Consider the following 24,347-nt stretch of genomic DNA (forward strand, 5'->3'; position numbering starts at 1 on the left):
GTAATGCAGAATCTGCTCACCATCCCTGTAATCAGTGCCAAAGGGAAGCTGCATGCACCATAACCACTGGGGACTGTAAGAAGCAGGAACAAGAATGCACAAAAACCAAACAGTTGCCTCAAGCTCAAGTGAACTGTTGAAGATCTACAGATCTAGATCCTTACCCCTTTCTCTTCTTTAGTGCTATTTCAAAATTTATTGCTGAGAGTTTGATGTAAAATAATAGTGGAAACTAGAGTCTGGAGTTTTCAGCAAACGCTGCTCACTCTTTCAACATTAAAGACCTATATTCTTGAGTAGAGGTCACTTTTTAAGGAAAAGATGAACAGACAGACACACATACATAACACACAAGCTAAATACTGATGAACTTCCGGGTGCAAAATTTTATCCTCCCCATACACTCTGCTGCCAAAACCCTTCCATAACTCAAGATGAATTCTGGTGATGCTCTCCAAAGAGGCACAGAGAAAAGGAGTAGAGTTATGTCTCACACCTGACAACACCTGGGACTGAAACAGCTACTCTTTAGCTTACATAGATTGTGGCTAGCTGGCTGACAGAAGAGAATTTGGGCTATTTGCTACAATTGCTTCCCAATTCCAAAGCGCTTCCCTCCTGGCTGCAAATTAAGAGCAGAGAGAGGCAAGGCTTTTTGCTGTTCTCTGAGGCAACTTCTCAGCCATATCCAACTGGCCTGCTTTGTTTGCAGTGCCATCTTTGTAACTTTGATGCTTGCAGAAAGGAGTTCAGATTCAAGGAAATTGTCTCAATGACCTTTTGCTTACCAGGACTTCTTGTCCTCTCTGAATCTACAGACAGGTGCCACCTGAAATGCCAAGTGTGGCTCTGAAGTCTTATTTGTTTGTCATGGCATTCAATTCTAAGACATATAGTCATGCAAAATTATGATATATAGGAAGCTGCAAAAAAAGGGGAATAACTTTGGTGCACAAAAACTCAGTTGGGAAGAAAACATCCAATCTTTCCATCTCTCAAGCATGCTTCTAGGGCACATAGCATTCCTTGCATTCCAGCAATGCTTTTGTCAAAGTGAAACTTTTTATCTTAAGCAGGGAAACTGCTTCCAACATGCCCTTTCTTGTGGAACTGCTGGAAGAGGTGCTTTACAGAGCTGCTCCAGTATGGCCAGGCTTCTCCCACAGCTCAGTACTGTTGCTGATACAGCATCCAAGCACAGAAACAGGGGTGAGTCTCCAAATGCAGGTTCTGGAAACGCCTGTGTCGCTTTCACTTCCACAGCTGTAAAACTGGGGATACCTGCTATCTGAATTCTAGAGAGGACTGTGAAAAAGTGTTTTAGTGCTGGAAGCTGTTATGCTGACACAGAAAACCTGTTACCAGAAATGTTCTTCTTCCTAAAACGTTTGCTTATTTACACAAAACTGCTGATGTTTTTGCATCAAAACACCACCTTTTCTTACTTGTCTTTGGGAGAACTTTCATACTCCTGCTTAATGTTCAATCTGCAAACACAGCACTGCTCCAGTGCTTCATTCCTTGTATTTCCAACACTCATGACACTCAGGACAGGAAAACAAAAATTCTAATCTGTTTAGCAGAACAAAATTTTAAATGGAAGACATCTTTTTCACCACAGCCAGACATATGGTGTAATTATCACAACATTTCACAAAACGAGGACATAAAGGAGGTTTTACTCCATGCCACCTTTAAGACCAGGTAACTACTCTAAAATCTGAAGTGTCTGCAGATACAGGGATGTTTATCCTTTGCATCTTTCTATTTGAACATTAAATTTTTCTGCTGCTTTCCCAAACCTGGAAAATGCTTTCATACAGATAAGCAAATGCTGAACTTTCATGCATGGAAACAGCATCCAGAGTGAAGCGTGTGCCTTGCACATGCTTTTTTGCTCTCTCAAACCAAGGTCTTGAGCAGTTTATTTCACAAATATAAATGCTGGAGAGGCCGACTGAAAATCAGTGGAAGGTGTTGGAATTTTCTGCAGCGAGCCAAACCTAAGAAGCTTCATCAAACAAACTAACAAACAAACAAACAACACACACACAAAAAAAAACAAACCAAAAAAATCCCATGCAAAGTATTTGGCTTTTGGAGATGAAATACGTTGTTGTGTCCCACTGTTACTTCCCCAAATCTCTACTTGTCTTCCTTGTCTTCCAAAACTGTACTTCTGCATGCACGTGTCAATATTTGACAACATTCTAATATGTATTTTCCTCCCACTGCTTTTGCAGAAAAAAGGAGGAAATATTTTGCAGTACTGAGTATAAAAACCCCCTCCTATCTAGAAATTACTGCCTAAAACTTAAAACTTGGTGACCAAGGAAACCTCTACAAACATCCTTTTCTGTTTGTCACTGGTTTATCAACCTTTTTTCCCCTTTTTTCCCAGTTTCTGCTGAAAGAGCAGCAACTGTGCTTAGCTGGAAGCAAAACATTTTACTTGGAAACACTTCAAACTGCAAAGAGATTGACTGATGGTATTTTGCCACTCAGAAAACATCAACCCATTACTACTGAAACATGCCATGATGGTCCTGTACAAGGGCTAGAAGCTTCCACAGACCTTCAAATCACTGAAAGAAATAAAGTGTAGATCTGCTAGTTCATCTCTCATCCCTTTTACTGTAACTGGTCTAAGCAGGCAGCTAACTTACCAGAACAAAAGTAGTTAAATGGTCCCACTCAAATACCACGACAACACATGAACAGGCAAAGCCTCTATAATGCTGAAGCTGCAGCTGAAGTGAGAGCAATAAACTGTATGTGTGATGTAGCTAAAAAATCAGCTTTTTATTTTGATCAGCAGCTCTTCTAAGCACATTGTTACCCTCCTCAAAAATTTCTGGGTTAACAGTACATAAGTGTTCACAGAGACCTTAAAAATATAGTCACAGGTTTGCCGCAGGAGTTTAGGTAAAGTTTTACATTATAGTCTACATTATATAGCAAATTATACTAGATGATCCTAATGTTCCCTTCTGGATCTAAAATCCGTCAATACATATTTCTTAAAAGAAAGGAAGCCTCTGAGCAGGATTACCACTTCAAACATATGAAAGAAATTAATAAAGTAAGATTTGCTTCTTTAAAACATGCACTAGAGTTGTCTTCAGCAAGTAGAAACCACTAACCCTGCAGAAACACATCACTTAAGCTTCATAAAGAAGGAGTCAGGCACTGGACAGAAAGCTCAGCCCAACAATCAACAGAAAAATACCTAAGAATGTGTTTTTTGTAGGAGACAGAAACTGCAACATGTGCAGTCAATACTTTGGGGAAACAACCCACGCTCTTTAATATACGGGATCCACTCAGAGCTCACACAGGTGACGAGAGAGGCAAGAAACCTCTAACCCTCTAAGGTCTGTGGAAAGCACCAGAAGAAAAATGTCATGGAAGAGTAAATAATATATTTCCTGGGGATATTATTTTGACTGTAGACAGAAAAAGTAAAAACATCTTCTCCAAGAACATGCCTAAGAAAAAAGAAGATACTTCTAAGAAGCCTGTTGGCTATGATCCTGCTCACGGCTTCAAATTTCTTCCAAAAACATTGGTGCCTCTTTCACCCACTAGCTCCCTGCTATAGAAAAACACTTCTTCAGTCTGGAAAATGCTGTTTGATCTCAGTAAATTACATCTCACTGCTTGTCGGTTTCTGATTGATGGTGTAACTTAGGGAACAATATCTGTGTGTGGAATAGTGTCTGGAGAAGCAGTCAGGGATTATTGAAAATACAGTATTTATGCAGTTTAAAAATCAGTGGAACATTGCGTATAATTTTTTTCTAGAGTGATGAAAAATTACTGAAGTGCATTTGGGAACAAAGGGTATAAGGTCTTTTGTCTATTTTTAAAAATACTTGGCTGGTAAGACTTCTTAGTGAGTTAGTAGTGATGGATGCAAGAAAAAGCGTCAACTGCAGTTGAGCATAAAACCAACTGCTTCTCCAACCAATGGGCAGAAAGGAAGACGTCACTGTTCAGTGGTGGTTAGAAAAGAGGGAATAAAATAAAGTTGAAGAAAAGAGAAGGAAAATGAACCAAGGATCACTGATTTCTCTAAGCCATTTAAAACTACTGGAGAAGGAGGAAAAGTCTAAGGTTTCATCACACCATGTGTTGTTTCTTCATCTATCTAACATGTCACAGCTAGCTGGAAGACTTTCAGAAACAGCCACTATGGAAGAACAGCCACCTCCTCAACAGAAATTATTCTGGAGTTAGTGAATACAAGGGCTCAGTCCTGGCTGACACAGGTATGACTTTATACACACTTCACCTTCCAAAACATCATCTGAATCCTTAAGGTCCTGCCATGACACAACCACATGGCACGACCAAAACAGGCACCGGTACTTCAGCCACAGAAAGACCATGTCTGAGAACAATTATGGAACCTACATATAAAACATCCTCCCATTAGACAGAAAGAGGAGAACACTGATTTCAATGCAGAAGGAAAGAGAGGCAAATGAGGATGGATGCTGTTATCAGTGCTGTGACTCTGTGAAATAAAAAAAACAAGAAAAACTAACCTACTAAAACTTGGCAGGTGTAAAGTGAATGAAAAAAAAATACTTCCCACAGACCATACAAAATTAAACTGCCAAGTTCACTGATTGGTACAGAGAAACAAAATGTGTGAAAAGCTTATTGTCCTGGCTCAGGATACCTTTGAATGCCAGAAAGTGTGAAGTTTTTGTTCTCTGTTTCTCTTATTTCTCCAGCATCAGTTACTGACCTGATTCAGTGACAGAGAGACAGCTCAGTGGAGATAGATTACTCAAGTAGAGCCATGTTAACCCCTATGTTAGCACTGTCTGCTAGTAAGGGAGTAAGGCAACAAGAAAGCTCGAGAAACACTGTCAAAACCACAGGGTAAATTCACCAGTGCTGAAAATTACTGCGGGTTACAGTAATCCTTAGGAGAGCCTGAAACACAGTTTGGAAAGAAAGATTTATCTGCAGTAATTTTAAATTAAGTAACATGGTACAATGAGTTTAAAAAAATAAAAAAAAAATAGGAAGCAAGTTTGCAAAGGGCTTCATTATTATATGGCTGGGATGCAGGAGTAGTTCCCCCATGTGGTTCAGAAAGGATGGCAAAGACTCAATGGGAGACCTGTGGAAAAAATTATAGCATTTCTGAGAAGAAAGGTAATTCTGAAGTTGGAGCAAAGATTGTAATTTACTCCTATGAGGGAGCCAGGTGGTATGCACCAAAGACAGCACCTCAAGTGCTGTAGAACTTAAGAGACATACCTAAGTGCAGAAGGTTAGCTGGCTGGATTCCTGAACCATAAGGCTTCTGAAGTGCAACACTATAGGACTGTACACGATCAGCCTGACTTTGCCACCACGCTACATACCTTCCAGAAATCAGCCACTATCTTTAAAAGACCTACTTTATGATGCTTTTCCTTCCCAGCAGCAACCCACACCTCCTGGGTGCAGGTCCAAGGAAAGGCAGTGCCACACACCCCAGTGGGTGCACTTACCTCTTGCTTTTGACTCCGAGGAGGAGGGGACGTCCTCAGAGGCCAGGATCTGGGGGAGGCACATGGGAGCGCCAACCCCCTGTCCCAGGTAGGAAGCAGGTGGGTAGTAGGAGCACATACGGTACTGGGAGCTGACAGCGTGGTGTCTCTCCATGCCCTTCACCTGTCAGGAGAGAGAAATGCAACAGCAGCCTGTGAAAGTCAAGCCCCAGTGACATGGGGGCACCCCACTATCCCTCCCCCTCACTGCTCCATGGCAAGGAGGTCACAGTGGGTGCATGGGAACTAAAATTCTGACATGCTGGCCTTGGGTTTTTGATTTGGTGGTTTCACAGTCTGTCCACACTGACAGGTGGTGTGGTGTGAGATGCAATCCAGCAGCAGACCCAGCTAAGGCTGCTTTACCTTACTGCAGACGGACATGCATCTGGCACACAAGCAAGTACCTTTCATCGACATCAGCTTCCTGCCAAGTCCCCAGCTTATGGCACAGACAAGTGTATACCTCAGTGTCAGAGATGAAGTGTGCATCCAGCTCCTGCACCTCCCCAAAGACTAACCCATCTCAGATTGCTGGTAACTGCTCTGCCAGGGACCTGCTGGACGGCTAAGGAGGACAGTCCTATTGACCAACTCTCATAGAATATGCTCCATGGAGTTGAGCACTGACACACACGAAATCAAGCATACTGTTTTTCTAACAACACTGTAAGATGGGAAAAATATTTTCCTTAGTTACTGAAAAAAAGCATGTTGTGTTTAGACAACTGGACACCAGCCAGCAGGTCTGCCATATCAGCACAGCATCCACCAGATATCCTGTTTCCTTTCCACAACTGCAGCAAAGTGGCAACACTCAGACATCAAAGTTTATCCTACTCCAATGCCCTGATATCATCCAAACTGATCTCCCCAGAGGAGTGGTGTGTTAAAATTTGTGTTTTATGAGAGAACTAACAACCTACTAATATTTGTTATAAAGCCCTACAATGTGGCCTGTGCTCCAAAAATGCAGCCAGAACAAGATTAACATTTTCAATTGGAAAGATAAGACTAGCTAGTTTCCCTAAGTATGCTGGGAAGTGAACGACTGAAAGATGGAAAGTTTCTGGGCAGAGACAGAATGCCAAAGGAGTTTTGTACTGGTTATCATAGTAGCAGTGCTAATAATAATGCACATCCAGCTATGCTATCACACAGTGTCTATAAGCAGACATGCTTAACAGCCTTTTCAGCCACATCCCATCTCAGGTCTGCCTGCTCCGTTGTGGCTTCCTTGGGTCCCAGCCATCTGCACCTGGAGCCCCACCCCTCAACCCATCCCAGGCTGCAGAGCTCAGAGCCAGGGAGCAGGGGAGGCTAGAACCTGCAGTCCCCATGCCAGCACACCCACAGGGTCTGGTCCTGGCAGTAGGAGCCACCAGCACCTCCTAAAACCACTCCAGAATTCAGTCACCCCCTTGCTTTGCAGGAGTCCCTGTAAGAATTCCATATTCATTTTCATATGCCTCACTGCAAATAATGTGGCCCTGTTGGTGCTCTCTGAGGCGTTTGCAATGCGATTAAGTGCACAGAGAATGGTGGCTGTTCACAGGAAGTAAAGTGCACTGATTTCTGACAGCAGCATAGCTGCATACACTTACTTGCACATGTACTTAGGGACTTGCTTTTAGCCTGTGAAAGTTAAGAGGTTTCTAAACAGTAAATTGCTCTTCAAAAATTCAATGAGTCATCCTGAGGAAGCCTGAACTCTAAAGAACCACTGACATTGCTTCTCGTCTTCTGCTGAAGGGCACTCTCCTTTCTGGAAACAAGACTCTCTCAACAAAACCTTGTCATTGTGCAATACGAAGTGCCCAAAAGCACAGTCCAAAGAGCATTTTGAATGTGCACATCTACAAAGCTCAACAGCCCTGGAAGTACTGGGAAAAAAAGTTAGCAAACTCCTCTTTGTCTGCTGTGTTGCACAGAGTCTTCCTTCCCTCGGTGGGGCAGGGCAGCACCCAGAGATCTCACATCTCCACTTCTCCCTTCTGCAAGGCCATGCATATGTACAACTGAGAAAAAGTTGCCTGCATGAGAGGTTATTTCAGCTGTAACAAAATAGAAGGATCACTCCCTGGCACTGACTCAATCATGCACACATCTCCCCTCCCCGCAGAGTGGATGCAGTGATCCGTCTCCTTTCAACGCCTTTTTTAGGGGTTTTCTCCATTTCTTAAAAAAACAACTCACCTAAAATCCCTAGATGCAATGAATTATTACTACTATTATTATTAGTGTGTGGTACTGGCTAGCAAGAGACATGTTTTATAATCTCATTACCCACACCAAGTCTATGAACCACAGTTCGACCGACAGCCAGAGGCTTGGCTCTGCAAAGAATATGCTGTGTATTAACCACTGAAGAAAATCTAGAAGGTTTTGGTTTTGTTTTATTAAACTGTTTAGAATCCACACCACAGTAAATCTGAACCATAAGGTTTCCTTTTTATAGTGCTTAGCAATCCTATTTTACAGTAACAATAAAAAAACAACCAGTTGTAAAAATTCTTGACCTTAGCGCTGCATTAAAAAGGGGGCTTAGGAGACCACTACCTCATGAGAAGTGACATTTGGTCTGTGTTAACTCCTGCAGCTCTGTGGAATCCTTACAGATTTTTGTGTGCCACAAAGGGAGATCAAGACAGCCTTGGGGAGGCCCTGGAACACTCAGATTATTTTCAATCTGGGGCAGTTCAGCTTATGCTACAGTCAGGTACGAGGTAAGGATCCTAGGTCCTGTTCAGGGGGAATGCTGGGGTCATGCACAGATCACAGGAGAATGCCTGGCCTTCCTTCTCCTGCCTCCCTTGCCCTTTCTACCCCTACAACAAAGATGAGATAGGCATGAGCTGGGACAGTCCCACAAACCACTCTGGTTTGTATCACTATAGGCTACATGCCAAAAGAACAAGGCATGTTTAGGTGAGCAAGAGCTGCGGAAGGGAAAGGCACGCATTAGTCTTTGCAGAGGGCAATTTGAGCTCCCTTCCAGCCACCTGCTGCTTGTGCCCTGCTCCAGCTGCAGGATTCACCAGTACCTCACAGGCTTCAGTGAGAGACACATACCATCTGAGCAGCAGCTGGCCCACGCAACATTTACAGGTTCCCCTGAATTGTACAACACAGCACACACTCAGTAATGCTCTAAAACATGTACTGCAAGCAATGGTAGGATGTTTACAATTCAAGAACAAATAAATATGGTGTGATTGGAAGGCCATGAGTGCATTTCCTCCTCCGAACCTTGAAAAGCCACTGTGAGGAACTGAGAGGCAGCTACAGTTTGCCCTTGCACAGATAAGCTGGAAACAGGACTTGTTAATCACTGAGCAATGGTCAGTGATGCCCTTCAGCTATGTCCAACACTGACAGCATATGCAGCAAAATCCAGGGAAAACATGAGGAAAAAGCTCTTGCATCAGACTATTCCTGTAAAAATCCTTTCTCAACAGCTGGTGGAAGACTACATAAAGCCCAGTTCCTCTTCCCAAGCTTCTGACAACATCTGCATAACCTCTACATTTCTTTTTCATAGAGAAAGAGCTGAGAAGGTGGCCAAACCAAAACCAGGCAGGTGCCAAAGCAGGCATCAAGTGTTGACTCATCTCTCTAGCCTCAGAGATTAGAAAATGGTCCTGTCCTTCCCAGATATTTATTTAGGCAAAACATCACCTGTGTAATTCTTTTGTTTACAGAAGCTGCCAGACATAATCTCCTTGTGAGCACACCACTGATATTTTAGCAGTTACCTTCAACTTTGCAGTTGATCCTGACTATGGGGCTTGTTTCCAAGAAAAACGGGAGGAGGTCATGGATGCTACTCCTGGGTGACAAGGGCTGCAAAAATTTCAAAGCAACACAGGAAAAGTGAAATCCTTCAGCTCTGCCACTGGTGTTCCACATGATCTTGGCCAAGTCACTTCACCCAGAATTTCCATCCTTTTATTTCACCCATGACTCAGCAACAAACTTACCAAACTCATTATTTATGGAAACACCAGAGAAACTTCAAAGTTTAACATAGCCTCCTCCTTCTGTTTTGATCTTAAAGTCAATCTTCATGGGCATAAAACTGCATTTGTGTCATTGCTTGCAAACAACAGAATTCACAGGTTGGTTTCTGGCATGGGCAAGAAGGCAGCCACTAGGCAATGAAATGGAAATTCAAGCACCAGTAATCTCCCCTCTGTCACCTGTGAGCTGTCTGACTGTGGCAAGTTATTTAACATTTCCCTGCCTCAGTTTCTGCAGTTATAAACCAGGTTTGCTGCTACTCTCCCACTCTGCAATGTTATTCCTCATGTGCTGACCCTTCACAACTACTGCTGCACTCATACTGCCCGAAGTGTTTCATTCCTAAAACCAGATAAGCATGTTTTCCAGCATAAGGAAAAAATGAGTCTATGATACCCTGCCTTGACTTACTTTGATTCTAGCACAGAAAATACAAGACACATCTATATCTGTCCCTCCTTGATAGACAAACTTAATTAACCTTTGCTATTCTGTTCCAACCTATTCTTTTAGACAAAGGCAGTGACCCATAAACAATATGTTACCATCAGAATCTCAACTGCAGTGACACCTAGAGATATAGCCCTATCAGCAGTATTGGAAAATAAACCACTTAGATTAGCTCCTCCAAGAAATATGGATTGCATTCATGTCACACATGAGCTGTCAGAAACATTAAGATACTTTTAGCATAAATCTGTAGTGTGAAGGGTATGTTATGAATACAGTACATAATTCACTGCATACATATAAAATTGGGACTGTCTTGGGTGACTTGCACAATGTGTATATATTTACACACACATGCACACATTTTACACTGACTTTTGGAGAGCAAGACTGCAATTTCTGTAAGAGAGACAGGCTTTTTGGAGGAAAAGCTGGTCCAGAAAGCAAAAGCACGTGGCAGAGGTTGAAAAGAGACATCTTTTTTTACTAGCAAATGTCTATTCTTCAAACTCCTGGCTGTCCTATCACAGCCACATTCTTCTGGATTTAGTAAAAGAGAATTTTTCCAAGTTCAGTACTTCTAAGAAATCCTTAAAAACAGTTTCCTGCATCAGCAGTACTACATATTTTGTTTCCAGACGGTAAATGTAAATCCCACATTAGAAAATAAGTCAAAATTTCCCAGTTCCTCACAAGTATTTTTGCTATAAATTTGTGTAAGGAAAGAACAAGAAATTTGAGGTTCTAAAAGTGAGAATACTGGTAAGGTAGGGTAGAGTAGGGTAGGGCAGCGTAGAGTAGGGTAGGGTAGGGTAGAGTAGGGTAGGGTAGGGGAAAGAAATTCTGAAATGTGTTCAAAACCTCCACACCACCCTTAACCTTTCCCAGAAGCAGGATCCCTGGGGTTATGAGAATAACAAAGAAAAAGCAGACACTGGTCCCCAGGTGTCAGGACCAGTGCATCTCACCAATTTTTAATGCTTTAGCTGTACAAACCAGAAGTTCTAACATTTTTTTGGGATGATGTTGACTCACAGAGAGTCCAGATTAGACTTGTGCTGTGGATCATATGCCAGCAGTTTGTGAGCTTAGAAAATCAAGTCTGATTAGATCCAGACGTGTCCATCAAGGTTTCACTTTTGCTGTGATAGAAAAGGCTACAATCACCTCCTGTTCTCCTACTGAAGTGAGACCAGTTTCAGAAGCACCAACTTTTAAGTACACCAACCCACTCTGACTTGCAGTACTTATGTTGGCAAACTGATTTTACCGTTAATTGGACAGAATGCACACAAATTCCCGTTGTAATGTGCAATTACAAGAGCTTCAAGGGAGACTCCAGATGCTCACACAGGACTGCACTGAAGGAAGAGGTACAGTAACCACCAAATCTGCTACATTTCCTACCAACCTAAGCTAGTCTCTTCCTCAGGTGCAATACCAGACATATCTGATTATCTGCCTTAGAGCTGGAAGGAGCAGCAGAATATAAATGACCAAAGGAGTCTCAACCAAAACAATCTTCATTACGCTTATCAAATCACAATGGATACAGCTTCTGCTGTGACTGTATATAGATGAGGAAAACCTACAGAGAAATACATAAAACATTTGTACCTTTATGAATCCACTCAAGCATACCAGCCTCTGCAAAGAACAAAGACTAATGAAATCTGACATTAATCTACATTAAAGATTCAGTGATTCAGTTTATTTGCCAATGCTCAATGATGCATTAATCCTCATCTCATCCCACACACACTCACATGTTTCCTCCCTGGCTATTCTCTCTTGCTCCCTAAATTCTGAAAAAGCAGACAGCTGGGCTGCTCAAGGCCTTGTCTGTGTCCAGAAGTTAAATATGCAATTCTCCCTGTGTGGTTGAAGTTAATCTAGGATCTGAGAGCCTTCACCAACTGAGCCTGGAAAAACCAGGTGTCTTGTCTACCCAGCTTAAACCAGAATACCTTCCAGGGAGCACACTGGTGACTTCTACCATCAAAAAAAACCCTCCTGTGAGCTGACACTTTAGCAAGCTGTCCTAATTCGGTTACAGCAGGCACTGCCCAACTATTGATTCTGGCAAGAAAACAAAGATCAAAAACTTTGATCAAAACAGTTACAGCAATAAAAGTCAGGTAAGAAGATGCACTCCTACTGGATTCTGGTTTAAGAAAGCCTATACATGTAAAAAAAAAATTAATTCAGCACAAGCAGCCCAGCATAAGTCCCTGTGTAGGTAACAGCTACGTGTTACCTCTGAGGAGGATAAGCATGCACAGGTTTGTCAGCAAAACCTCCTGAAGGTGTTAAGTAAGGCGTGATTCCTCTTTGAGGAACACGCTTTGAATGAAAGTCTCCTTTAATTCCTTACTGTGCTTGACAGAAAAGCTCATTAATTATTTATCCCCCATTTATCGCTATTTCTGTGCTCTTCCCTTGCTGGTAACCTGCAGGCACAGAATTGATGTATAACCATGTGCAGCAACTGAGACCTCGTCCCCCTTACAGCAAACCATCTTCAGTGCCACCCAGGGTTTTACAACCTTGGCATCACTGCACCCACTGCCATCAAATGTTTTCTAGAATCTCACTAAAACTTTTTATGATTATTTGTGCAGTGTTACGCTGTTGTAAGAGTATGCAAACCCTATAACTCAGAACTCTTCCAGCAATAACAATCCTACCTGCAGATCAGTCTGAGAAACAGCTAACAGCTTGTAAATTACATAACACTGACCTTGAACTACACCCTGCCCTACTGCAGAGGAGAAGTGGGTCCTCATTTTTGGACATTCAGAAGCTGGAAAGTCATCAATTCTGCAGGCTGAAAAGCACCTTTATTCTCTCTGCTCAGACATCTAATCAAAACAGCTCTGAGGTCTGCTTTCAAACACCAAAAGGTCTGCTTCGGAGAAATTAAAATCTTAGATGTGGTAAGTAATTAAATTCACATAAAGGTGAATGGAATCATGTGATATATCCCACAAGAGGCTGCTGGTGGAAGGAAAACTGTCCTTTTTGACAAGAACCATGTAATTTTTTCCTTATTTGCCTCTTCAAGATCTCAAGAACGGCACTTTAGCAGAAGTTAAGTTTCTGCAGGGCCTGAAGAAAGAATTATGGAAGCCACCCATTTTTTTTATTTCTTTAAGGCGTGTCAAAGGTTCCACAAGCAAAAGGCGATCTCACAAGTGTGACAGAGACTCTCTAAGCCAAGACTTTTTTATATATTACAGTACACGACAACGGAATCATAAGGACACTGCATCTTCATCCAAGGTTTAACACCCTTAGCTCTTCCTCACTCTGTGCTAGGTGAAGTGTAGGACTAGCAGCCTGCAAGAACATTATTTTCTCAAGGCAAATGTTGCCTCCCTTCACTTGTGTTGTGATGGTGTCTCCAAGCATCAGCAAGCTAAGTGCTGCAGATGCTTGAGAAGTAACCTAATTGAAATACTCTGCTATACCAGGCTAACCCAATCAACCAAAATGAAAGTGCCGAAAAAGTACTTGGCACCTCACCCCATTACCATGCACAGAATCCTGCAACTTGCCTTGACTAATTTTCCCTTGGCCTGGTGGTTGAATTAATCAGCTGGTGAGGATGCCATCAGCTGGAAAGGTGTACCTTTATGTATCAACATTCTGAGAGAAGAAAGCCCTTACAGCGGGGGCTTGCCCCCAGAAGGAAGAGAGACAGCTCTTTATCACATACAGCTGTACTCACAGCAGAAAAAGGGACATGTGATAGTGACAAATTGTAATTGCAGTAATTGGAATCACCCTGGTGTTAGTTTCAGCTCCTCGGTATCAAAAATTAAAACGCCCTTTCGGAGCTGGACCCTGCACCAGAGAGACCCGGCTAGAGAAACTCTCTGTCAGCAAACAGGATGACCTGCCTGCTCACTTACACAAGGAGGTTTTGGTGGACATTTCATTGTTGAGTGGTTTCACTGCACAGCCTTTGTAGAAGCAGCCTGCCTTGTCTTGATGCTCTATAGAAGAGGTCTGCCCTCTCTGTCCTTACACAAGGGACACAGGCATACACAGACTCAGTGTTATCAGTTCAGTCTCAGACAGAAAAAGCATCTCTGCAGTCCAAAACCAAACAGCCCCACAGTCACTGAAATATTTCCACTTTGCCAAGAATCCCCCGCATTGGCAGATTTCCCCTTTTTCCAGTTTCTGACTGGCCCCGAGTTGAAGGCTATGATTATTAAGTCCTAGAGTGAGAGGGCCTGATTTGCTTTATATCCTAATGAAGTACACAGAGCTCTGGTTTGAACCTCCCAGGTACTGCCTGTAACTTGAACTACACAAGTCAAAATCACAAGCTCTGGAGCTGCCATTGCCAGAACACACAGCTAGCAATATGCCACGTCACATTCAACTGACTGCAACTAAACCATTGACCAACAGCATGGTCTCCTAGGTCATCTCAGTGCCTCAGATGTGAATTATGGAAAAAAACCCACGTTTCTGAAGAGCAAAGCCTCCCAGAAATTACTCCTGAGACTCTCAGGATGTTATATTGGGCAATTGAGTTCGACTCTTTTTCTGGAAAGCAATTCATAATCTACTGTCACATAATACAGAAGATAAAATCAAGTTAGTGCCCTTTGCGCTTGTGGCAATTTATCCATACCATTATCCCCGTCCAACTATGTAATTGCTTTGTTATGCTGCATTGCAACCACCCATTTTGTCCAACTTCCTTAAAATGGGCCCTAATGCCACCCTGGAATATATTCTGGTTTTGCACTGCTGTGAAACCAGCAAAGAGGAGATCATACCTGCCACTGTTTTCCTGACTGGCCCGGCATGTATGTTGCTGGGAGACTTCGAAGGCTGTTCTTCATGGCCGACCCTACAATTGTACCCCCTGTCTCACTTGAGGAAGGCTCACTGGCCACTGCCATCTGGTACTGGGAGTAGTTGTACAGGTTGTTATAACAAGGATACAGGGACGGCTGGTAAAAACTGCTGTAGTAGGCGGAGTCCACAACCAACTCAGACGTGCTCTCCAAGTGCCCTCTGCTGGGGATGGAAGGGATGTCCTGAATGAGCATCCGTCCCTCTGGAAAAGAAAAAAAAGACCATTATCTTCACCTTCTAATGAGCTACTACTCCTCCCAAAGGCTGGACAAAGAGTGGTAAATAAGAGGTAGAAGATGAAAGCTAAACACGGCTGAGTGTTTGGTGGAAACTCAAGTGGACTAACAACTACTCAGAGTCTAAGACTGCCACCTACACACACCTCAGATTGCAAAACACCAGACAAAAACAACTGCAGGTAAAGACAATCTGAACCCTCCATCAGTATCAACTGATGGGAATAATGATTTACATCACCTAGTTTTGCAGTCCCCTAGTACTTTTTAACCTGTAACAGTGTGCCAAGTCTCTTGTAACTCTCTAGAAGAAGAAGATATAGCTACAGAATGACTCCTCCCAGCGTACTGAAGGTGAGAGAACACTTTCTGAACATGCCTTCCAGCATGTTCACCCCTTGGGCTAACAGCCCCGAGGCAAGAGAAGCTGCAGTGGGGAAAGTACCACAGGAACAGCCAAGGTCCCAGAAATTCACACACTACCTGTGAGCAGTAAGGTCCTCAATCCTTGCTGAGCCTTCATACCCAAATTTAGCTCCTGTACCTACAAAATCACAGAGCAGAACAAGATCTTCCCACCACTAGGAAAAGAGGAGGAAGAGAAAGGTATTGGTAGTTACTTGCTGTATGCACTCTGGAGTGCCTCCAGACCAGGGGTTAGCTGGCTGCACTCCTCAGAGGCAAGGTCTGCCTCCCTCTCATTCCCTAAGATGGGGATGCTTCTCAGACAATGAGAAACCATGATTTCCCCACTCCACTGTCAACCAGTGCCTTGCAATATTTGCAAGCATGAAAAATATAAGGTGCTTGTTGGTCCTATTGCACACCCAAGCTCTCTCTTATCAGGGCATCAGCTACATTGCCAAACCAGACACAACAAAAAACTGCCACAATCTTATATATATATTTCCAAGGGAAAAAATCAAACCTCCAAATCCCTCCATATCTGCAGTTCTGACTCTACTTCACATGTCTGTGACCCTGCCTTGTACCAGTCCTCTGTAAGGAGCTCCTCTTCTCCCCATGTTGTTGTCCAGCTGTTTCATGGAGAAGAGAAAAACGTGGCTTAAAGTCTATGGATGAGCTTCCAAGAGCTATTGGTATGGATGTGAAGCACTATGGGCAGCAGGCACATAAGAAATAACAGCCCTAACAGACATTTCAGGCAGGCCTAGTTTATTCTGGATCTTTCTCCTGGTGTACCTGTATCTTGGTTACTTACCTGTAGAAGGAATATGATGGCATACCAGCTTCTCAGAGTCATAACAATGTCCACAGTACTGTGTATTAGCTACATACTAGATCAATCATCACCTTTACCAATTATTGCAATTTACAATGCAATTCTGTTTCACTCTTTCAGCTATAATGAAAGCTTTCTGCAATCATGGATTATCTCCTTCCAGGCCACTAAATTACACAGTGCCCTCATTCTGTTCTTGCTCACATTTTGTTGACATCGATGAACTATTTATTAGAAAATACTGTTTTATGCCTCCTGCACCTGATTTTTCTGCAGAACCATGTCAGCTGGCCTTGTTTATCTGGAGTATTCCTCAAATTTGCACACAACAGAAGTGCCTGCAATGTCACAGAAGACTTTTCAGAATTTTTTCACTTTTATAACTTTTTCAGCTGTTCTTATTCTGCTTCTGAGTAAGACTCTTATATCCTTTTTTCTGTGTCTGATAAGATCGGAACTTAGACCACAGGCACAGCACAATCTTGACTCCCCTCCCTAAATTTACCTCTTAAATAAAGTTGCATTCCAATTGCTCTGTTTTAAATGTTGCAAAATAGAAGCCAAAAGCAAAATCCTCCAACACATTCCTTGCTGGGTTACAGATTTCACATGATAGAGACATGCAAGGCAGTCACCTGCTGAACTCCTCACAAGGCTACGTTATGCTGCACAAATGCATGATTTCTTTCTGAAATCTCTGGAGTGTCTTTTGATTTACAGTGCATCATTAGAAGGGCTACTACTCCCCATTAAAAACACTAATACCAGGAAGATGAGGTCTTTTTACACCTACATGATCTGGGTGACAGGATCAAGATTATCCTCACTTCACAGACAACACTAAGTCAGGTGGGAGTGCTGATGTGCTGGAGGACAGGAAGGCTCTGCAGAGGGATCTGGGCAGGCTGGATCATGGCCCAGGGCCAGTGGTGTGAGGCTCAACAAGGCCAGTGCTGGGTCCTGCCCTTGGGTCACAACAACCCCAGGCAGTGCCACAGGCTGGGGCAGAGTGGCTGCAAAGCTGCCACAGGAAAAGGAGCTGGGGGTGCTGCTGACAGCAGCTGAACATGAGCCTGAAATTAGGTTGTAGCCAGGTGGGGCATGGACTCTTCTCCCAGGTACGAATGACAGGAGACAGCCTCATGCTGTCCGTGAAGGTTCAGGTTGGACATCAGAAAGAACGTTACGGAAAGGGCTGTTAAAACACTGAAATGGGCTACCCAGGGAGGAGGCAGAATCACCATTCCAGGAGAGTTTCAGGGAATAACTGGATGTGACACTTAGTTCTATGGTCAAGTTGACAATGTAGTGATGAGTGAAAAGCTGGACTCAACAATCTGAACAAGTCTTTTCCACTCTAAATGATTCTGTGATTCTGATTCTCTAACACACAGGAGAGATCAGCCACCCCAGGTGCCAGCAGCTAAAAGGAAGAGGGGGAGAAAGTAACAGGTTCTGTTGCAACTAAGTTCTAATGCACTACACTTCCTAACATGGCACAAGATGGGCTAGGCCGGAACAGAAACCTACCCATAGCTATCCACCAAATCACTCCTGACACTCCTGATGCTTCTATGACATTCTAGCAGCTGTTAGTGTTACAGCTTCCTCCTGAAGAGTAGCAGTGGTAATATTCTGCTGCATTAAGAAGGAGGAAAAATAAAATGCTTTCTGATCCTTCTTTTCTCTTTTTATCTCCTATCTGTGGTTTGGGTTACCATCATTTGGCTCCATCTGTGATCAACACTTCTGCAGCTAAGACAACAGTACCTCTTGTGTACCTCTCAGTACCACAAGCTGTGCCCTTGGATCTCTAAGTTCTTTTCTATGTCTTTACTAATTCCTGTAGAGAACCGATGCTACTTTTTTTGCACTATGTACACAGTGTAAAATATGGCCCACTCTTTCATAGAAGATCAATATGATGCACAATAAATACTGGTATTGATCTTTCAGTGTTGTAGACAACTCTCCAGCTCTATGGCATATTAATAGTAGTTAACCAGTAATTCATTTCAGGGTGGCTGGTATTTTCTTTTAAAGAAGGTGAGTACCAGGGGTCAGTTACACGTATATGTCTTTTATATTCAGTAACCTATGATGGGCTCCTGCCTTCGCTTAGCAGAGCATGGTGAAAAACACTGGTCCAGTCCTTAGCTAATGTAAACCAGTCTCAGACCATTTACTTCAATAAAGCTATGGCGATTTACACAAATTGCAGATATGCAAGGCAAAAATCAACGCAGAGGCCAGTATATAGATCATCTGGGAGGAGAAAGGCCAGGTAATTTACAGGAATTTTCATCACCATCTCCTTCTAACAGATGCAAATGTGTTTTTAAGGATATATACTGAGAAGTACAAACACTGAAATTTGAAGGCTGCACAAAAGCATGGAGTATTTTCTATTCCTACTGGTACTGTTAAGGGCCAGTTTCACATCTTATTATATGCTGGCAATGTAATTTAATATGTCTGAATAAACTTCTGATATGAGGTCAAATGACATAAGAGTCCATACTATTCTCAGTGTGTAAAACAGGGTGGTAGCACCAAAGTACCTACTGAGAATGGTTACTGGGCCATGCAGATATCTGGGGGAGATTATTAGTCAGCTTATTTCTAACAGATGTACACCAGTAACTGTTCTATAAATCAGGATAGCAGTGCTACACTTCAATGTCAGGGAGCATGCTGTAGCAGGGTTCAATTTAGTCATGAGGCTAATGCTTTCATACCTTTCATACCTTTCAAAGAATCTTGTATCTGTACCTGACAACTTCTCCTTACTCAGAACATAAAGTATTGGCATGCTCCTATAAGCTGGTTTAGCAATATTAAGTCTTGCAATGCATTAGTTTAGCTCAATTCGCATCTGGCTTTGAGGTTGGACAGTAGCCTTGAACAAGGCCAGTGTGAAATCACTCCCTAACATCATAATCAGAAACTCTGGTACAATGTGTTTCTCCCACCAGACAATCATGACAGAGCTATTTCAGATGTCAAAGAAAGCTGGCACTATTACTTTCTGCTGAGAAATGCTGCCTCCCAAGAAACAAAACCCACACACTTGCTCTGTCTTTGAGAGGAGTATTTCTGTTCTCTTCCCATTAGAAGTTGTGGAATATCTTTGGTTCCAGCACTGAACTTTTAGCTTGATATAAAGTTAATGTGCTAGACAATGTTCATTTCAGGCAAGGCTGTGGGGTTGTGTAATTTTCTGCCACCCCCAAAAAAGGCCATTATCTGTAATTACCCATTACCATGCATAATTATTTCTTCTATTCTGGTCTATGGCCCCCAGGACTTCATGATGTTACAGCTCACTGCATTATCTTATCAAATTTGTTAAGGAAGCTTTTTTGACCTTTTGAGCACTTGTCACATCATATACAAAAGCTGGCAGTAAATTGTCTAAGCATGTAGCCTGTGATTTATTATTTGTACCGTGCATACTGATCCGGTACTAAATATTACACACGAACACCTTCCCTATTTCCACTACCTGCTTTCGATAAAGTAAGAAAAGGAAAGGAAACTCCTTCAGTAACAGAAGGAAGGGAATGGGAAAAGGCTGGAGTCTCTCAGTGGGAATTAAAGGAGCATGACAGCAACAAGCAGCTAAGCCAGAACATCAAGCTTGGGAGAAAAACCCCTCTGCTCTCCTCTCGCTCCATTGCCACTTTTCTCTTGCCCCTCTTCCTCCACAGAGTCTATTTAATGCTTTTTTTCGCAGCTCTGTAACCAGCTGATGCCTGCTCTTGCACACAGAAATCCATTTACTGCTCCTTCACATGCAGAACACGAACCACCCACCCCCTATTCACAGCTTTGGTTAATGCACTATAGTTTTGAGAGACAAATTTGGTCCAATATGACATTCACAGAGATTGTCCTTTATGGATACCGATGTGAATGTGCAAAGAATCAGGATTTGTCTTCATTACTCTTAGAACTCCCAGAAAAGGACCAGGCAGTGATCAGCATCCCAGCACTATCTGCTTCAGCTAAAAGCCTCAGGACACTGCAAGGACACATACTATGCCCCTCTTCTTCCTAAGGGCAGAAGAACTGGAGGTGACAGAGAAGCAGGGCACTCGAGAAAACAGGAGAGATAATGCCCTATTATCCCAACTTTCGCCTTCCCCTTAGTCCCCTATTTATCAATATACTCTAGAGGGTGCTTTATCTTAAGATATCTCTTTTAGGTGCTTGTGTGTATAAAACTCTCAACTCACATCCCTATATGCAAAGACATATTGAAGAAAATATGACTTAGGAAACTGTAGTACAAAAAAGAGGCTTTGGTGCTCTTGAATTGCATTATTAAATAAACAAACTTCCCAGGAATCAGAAAATCTGAGACACTTTTTTAACATCATGACAAATACAAGGAAACATCAATGATCAGGTATTTAATTTGGACTAAAAGTGCACACTGTGAATTGCTGTAGCACAAGTCAGGCAGAATCATGCCTTTCAAAACAGTCAGTGAAAACATTCTCCCTTAAAAGCAGACTGAGCCAGGAGACCCTGGACTCCTAAAAGCAACCCTGAATTCAAATGCTAAGAGGTAGCTACTCCAGGCCTTGCTGTGAAGATAAAACCCTTCTCTGTGTTTCTCTGCAGTTTACAGATCTCTGGCCCTTCAGTCTGTGCTGCCTCTCAGACAGTGGGGAGGTGGAGACCACTCTGCAAACAAGATGAGCCAGCAAATATAAGCAAAGCAGGAGAGAAGAGTGTGCTTGTACCCCTGTCCTGGAATCTGGTTTCTGAGATGTACTTTTACTCTCATTCTCCTATGGAAAACTGTATCTGCAGCACTCCCAATTGTTCTGACCAGAAAGCTTTTCAGAGAACTATGTCTCTTCCTCTCTCCATCAATTGCCAATGTTACGGCCCTCCGCTGAGCTCAAACATGAAATCTGGTTCTTTCTCTTTTTTGTTCAGATTACCTTTCCAGACAGCCCTGGGTACAGAGAAGTACTCTAACATCTGTTAGAAAAATATCAAGTACCCGCCATATCAGACATGAGGGCTAATAGCAGCTATGCCTCCCAGTTAGGAATATATAGCATAGCCAAAGCACCTTACTGACACCACAGAACTTCTCCAACCCTAACCAGAAATATTCATCACTCTTCTCAAAGCAGGAATACACATTTAAAACAAACAAACAAAGAAACAAACAAAGAAACAAACAAATCCCAAAGTGTGTGGTCTAATGATTCTGAGCCTCTTCCCTGGAACTGAAGTGTACAAGGACCAATCCATTCCAACTCTTTACCATGGCTGTGCCTTATCATCTGCCAACTCCTACCATGCTTTTTACTTAACTCCCACCACAACAAGACAGAACAACCAGTCATAGCAGCTTTCCTGAAATGGCTCTGACAACTAGGTCTGGATGAAAAATTCCTTGCTAGGTGCAGTTGCTGGACTGTCGAGTTCAGCCAGCCATTATTGGTGAGGGGCTTGCACAGTGGCAACGATGTCTGTGGGTACAAGGCTGTCTCTCAAGGGCTACTTGACTGGAAGAACTCAGTTTCACCTGGAAGGAATCAATATTATTTTTTCTCCCCTCTATGAATAACTCCAGAGTGGTCTTTGCAAAAAAATGGCATTTACCTAGTTCTACTTTTGAAGGGCTAAACCAGTTTTAACTGGGACAACAGATTTTAATAAGAACAAAAATTGCCATGAAGAGGCACTCTAGGATAAACATTATGCAATGGGGACAACACAGGGAAATCAGAGGGACCTCAGAACTAAGGTTACTTCCTATAGGCCTTCTTGAGCCGTATGGTGAATTCACAGGACTTTGCATCCCCAATGCTGCTGCTACTCGCAACACCAAACTTACCCCACGAAATACCACAGAAAGCTTTAACTGGAGCTGGTGTAGTCTGGCAAAGGCATAAGCAATCAGAACAATCATACTGGAGATCAAATGAAGGTTATCTAAAGGGATCACTAAAGTGTAAAATAAACTGCTGACTTTCACTCCAGTACATGTTCTCTGGTCTTTTAATCATTCCTTTGTCTCCTTACTGAGCTCTGCCAAGTTCAAGTCCAGGCATGTGGGTCCAGACCATCACTACATCCCCACTAGCTACAAAGAGAAACCCAGGAAACAGTATGAACAGGGAAACAGATGTACTTCCCTTATCCCCTGTCCCAGCCTTCCACTGGTTTTGGTTCAGTGATGCCTCCCATCCAATATTCATTTTGAGCCCGCTTTCTGGTATGTACTATGCTCCCAGGGAAGGAGTCCCACTAGCACTAGTTCCATGATCATCTCACCAGCTTCCCCAGCCACATACCTGCCTAGCTAGAACTGTCCCAGGTTTTGCTCATTCTCTTTCACCAGGAACAACTAACATTCAGCACAGTACCCCCCAGGACCACCAGCTGTGCAGTGACAGTGTTTCTTCGGGATGGACTTCTCCATTTTTTACTGGTATGGGTTAAAACGGCTTTTGCTTGCATGTGACCAAGCATCTAATCAAGCCTCCCCACTGTCTTCTGCAGTGTTTGCCAGTACATGTACCTTTACATCACCTTCCAACACAGCCAAATTTCCTTCCAAGATACTAGCGGATGATTACAGCAAAGAGCAGGTCCCTGTGAGATGCCCCCAGAAACACTACAGTGTTAAAACTGCCCACTCAGACCTACAAACGAATAGGATCATTTTCCTTAAAACCATGTAACACATACAATAATGCTTTTCTGTCAGTTCAGGCTCCTAATCAGGATGCTAGGGGATTCAAAAATCAAATGCCTTGCAGGATTTGTAATGGCATCAGTATGTCACTTCACCAAACAATTTTGTAATGATAAAAGATTACCAACTGAACAGAATCTTTACCCATAAACTTCTGTTAATTCGTGTTATGTGGACACCATTTAACAGCTGCATCCCTCCTCTTCTTGCATATTTCATTTTGCTGTGGATTGTTCCAGTATTTTCAAAAAAGGTGGTGTCAGGTTGATAGATTTGCAGCCACCTATGCTACCACACTCACTTTTCTTGAAACAGTGATATGACACCATCTTTCTTCCAAGATTTAGGAACTTGCTCAGTGTTGAAAGACTTACTGGAAATCACAGAGTGAGTCAGGATGGAAGGGATGGCAGAGGGTCATCTGGTCCACCCACCTTGCTCAAGCAGGGTCATCCTACAAGACATTGTACAGGATTGTGTCCAAGCAGCTCGAGTATTTTCCAGTAAGAGAGACTTCCTATATCCTCAGCCAAGCTGGTTTTTTTTCTGTTTTCTTCCTAATACTGCATATGAGTTGTCCAGTCCTGCTGATTTCAGTTCCTGTTGAAACTGTAATGTTACCATCTCCATATACAGCTATAATACTACATGTCTTTTTTCAAAGTGAGGACCAGAAAATAATTATTAAGCATTTCTTCCTATCTTCCACATGTAGAGTTACTATTCCATAATGGGTGAAATTATTGCTAACTCTGCATGTGCATTTCTAATACAACTCAAAAACCCTTACAATTTCAAGATTTTAGGTTAATTTTAATCTTCACACAAACCAGTGTTTTAAAAGAAAATGTGATTTACGCAAATTTAAAAAAAAAAATCAAGGAGAGAGCAATTTCATCCAGATAACTGCAGCTTAGCACAGTAAGTTTCTCAGTCCCACACAAGCCCCAGCCCAGATCCAGCTAACAGAATCTGAAATACCTCTGATTTCAGTAGAACTGGAGAAGGCACATTTTTTTCATTTAGTGTACACTTAATAAAAATGCTCTGCTGGAAACATTTAGTATGCAGCTTAACAATCCTCCTAATGGGGCAGTAGAAATAAAATCTACGGAAAATAGTATTTTATTTCCACAATTAATTTAAGCTCCAGGCCTTCAATAAGATATCTATAGCCGCAAATTCAACCTTCAATATCTCTGTCACTCATTACAGCAGAGTAGTCAACCTTTTTATGTGAG

At 42.5% G+C, this 24,347-nt stretch overlaps 1 protein-coding gene across 1 annotated transcript in view; it reads right to left on the reverse strand.

The window, feature by feature from the left end:
* DMRT1 (doublesex and mab-3 related transcription factor 1) overlaps nt 1-24,347 on the reverse strand; it is a 56,843-nt gene that overhangs the window by 20,199 nt on the left and 12,297 nt on the right. The window contains exons 3-4 of the mRNA XM_056513656.1: nt 14,819-15,102; nt 5,514-5,676 (exon numbers count right to left, since the gene is read on the reverse strand). Coding sequence (XP_056369631.1) covers nt 5,514-5,676; nt 14,819-15,102 — 447 coding nt within the window. The remainder of the gene's footprint in view (nt 1-5,513; nt 5,677-14,818; nt 15,103-24,347) is intronic.

The sequence above is a fragment of the Oenanthe melanoleuca genome, chromosome Z (assembly GCF_029582105.1).
Source record: "Oenanthe melanoleuca isolate GR-GAL-2019-014 chromosome Z, OMel1.0, whole genome shotgun sequence".
Lineage (NCBI taxonomy): Eukaryota > Metazoa > Chordata > Aves > Passeriformes > Muscicapidae > Oenanthe > Oenanthe melanoleuca.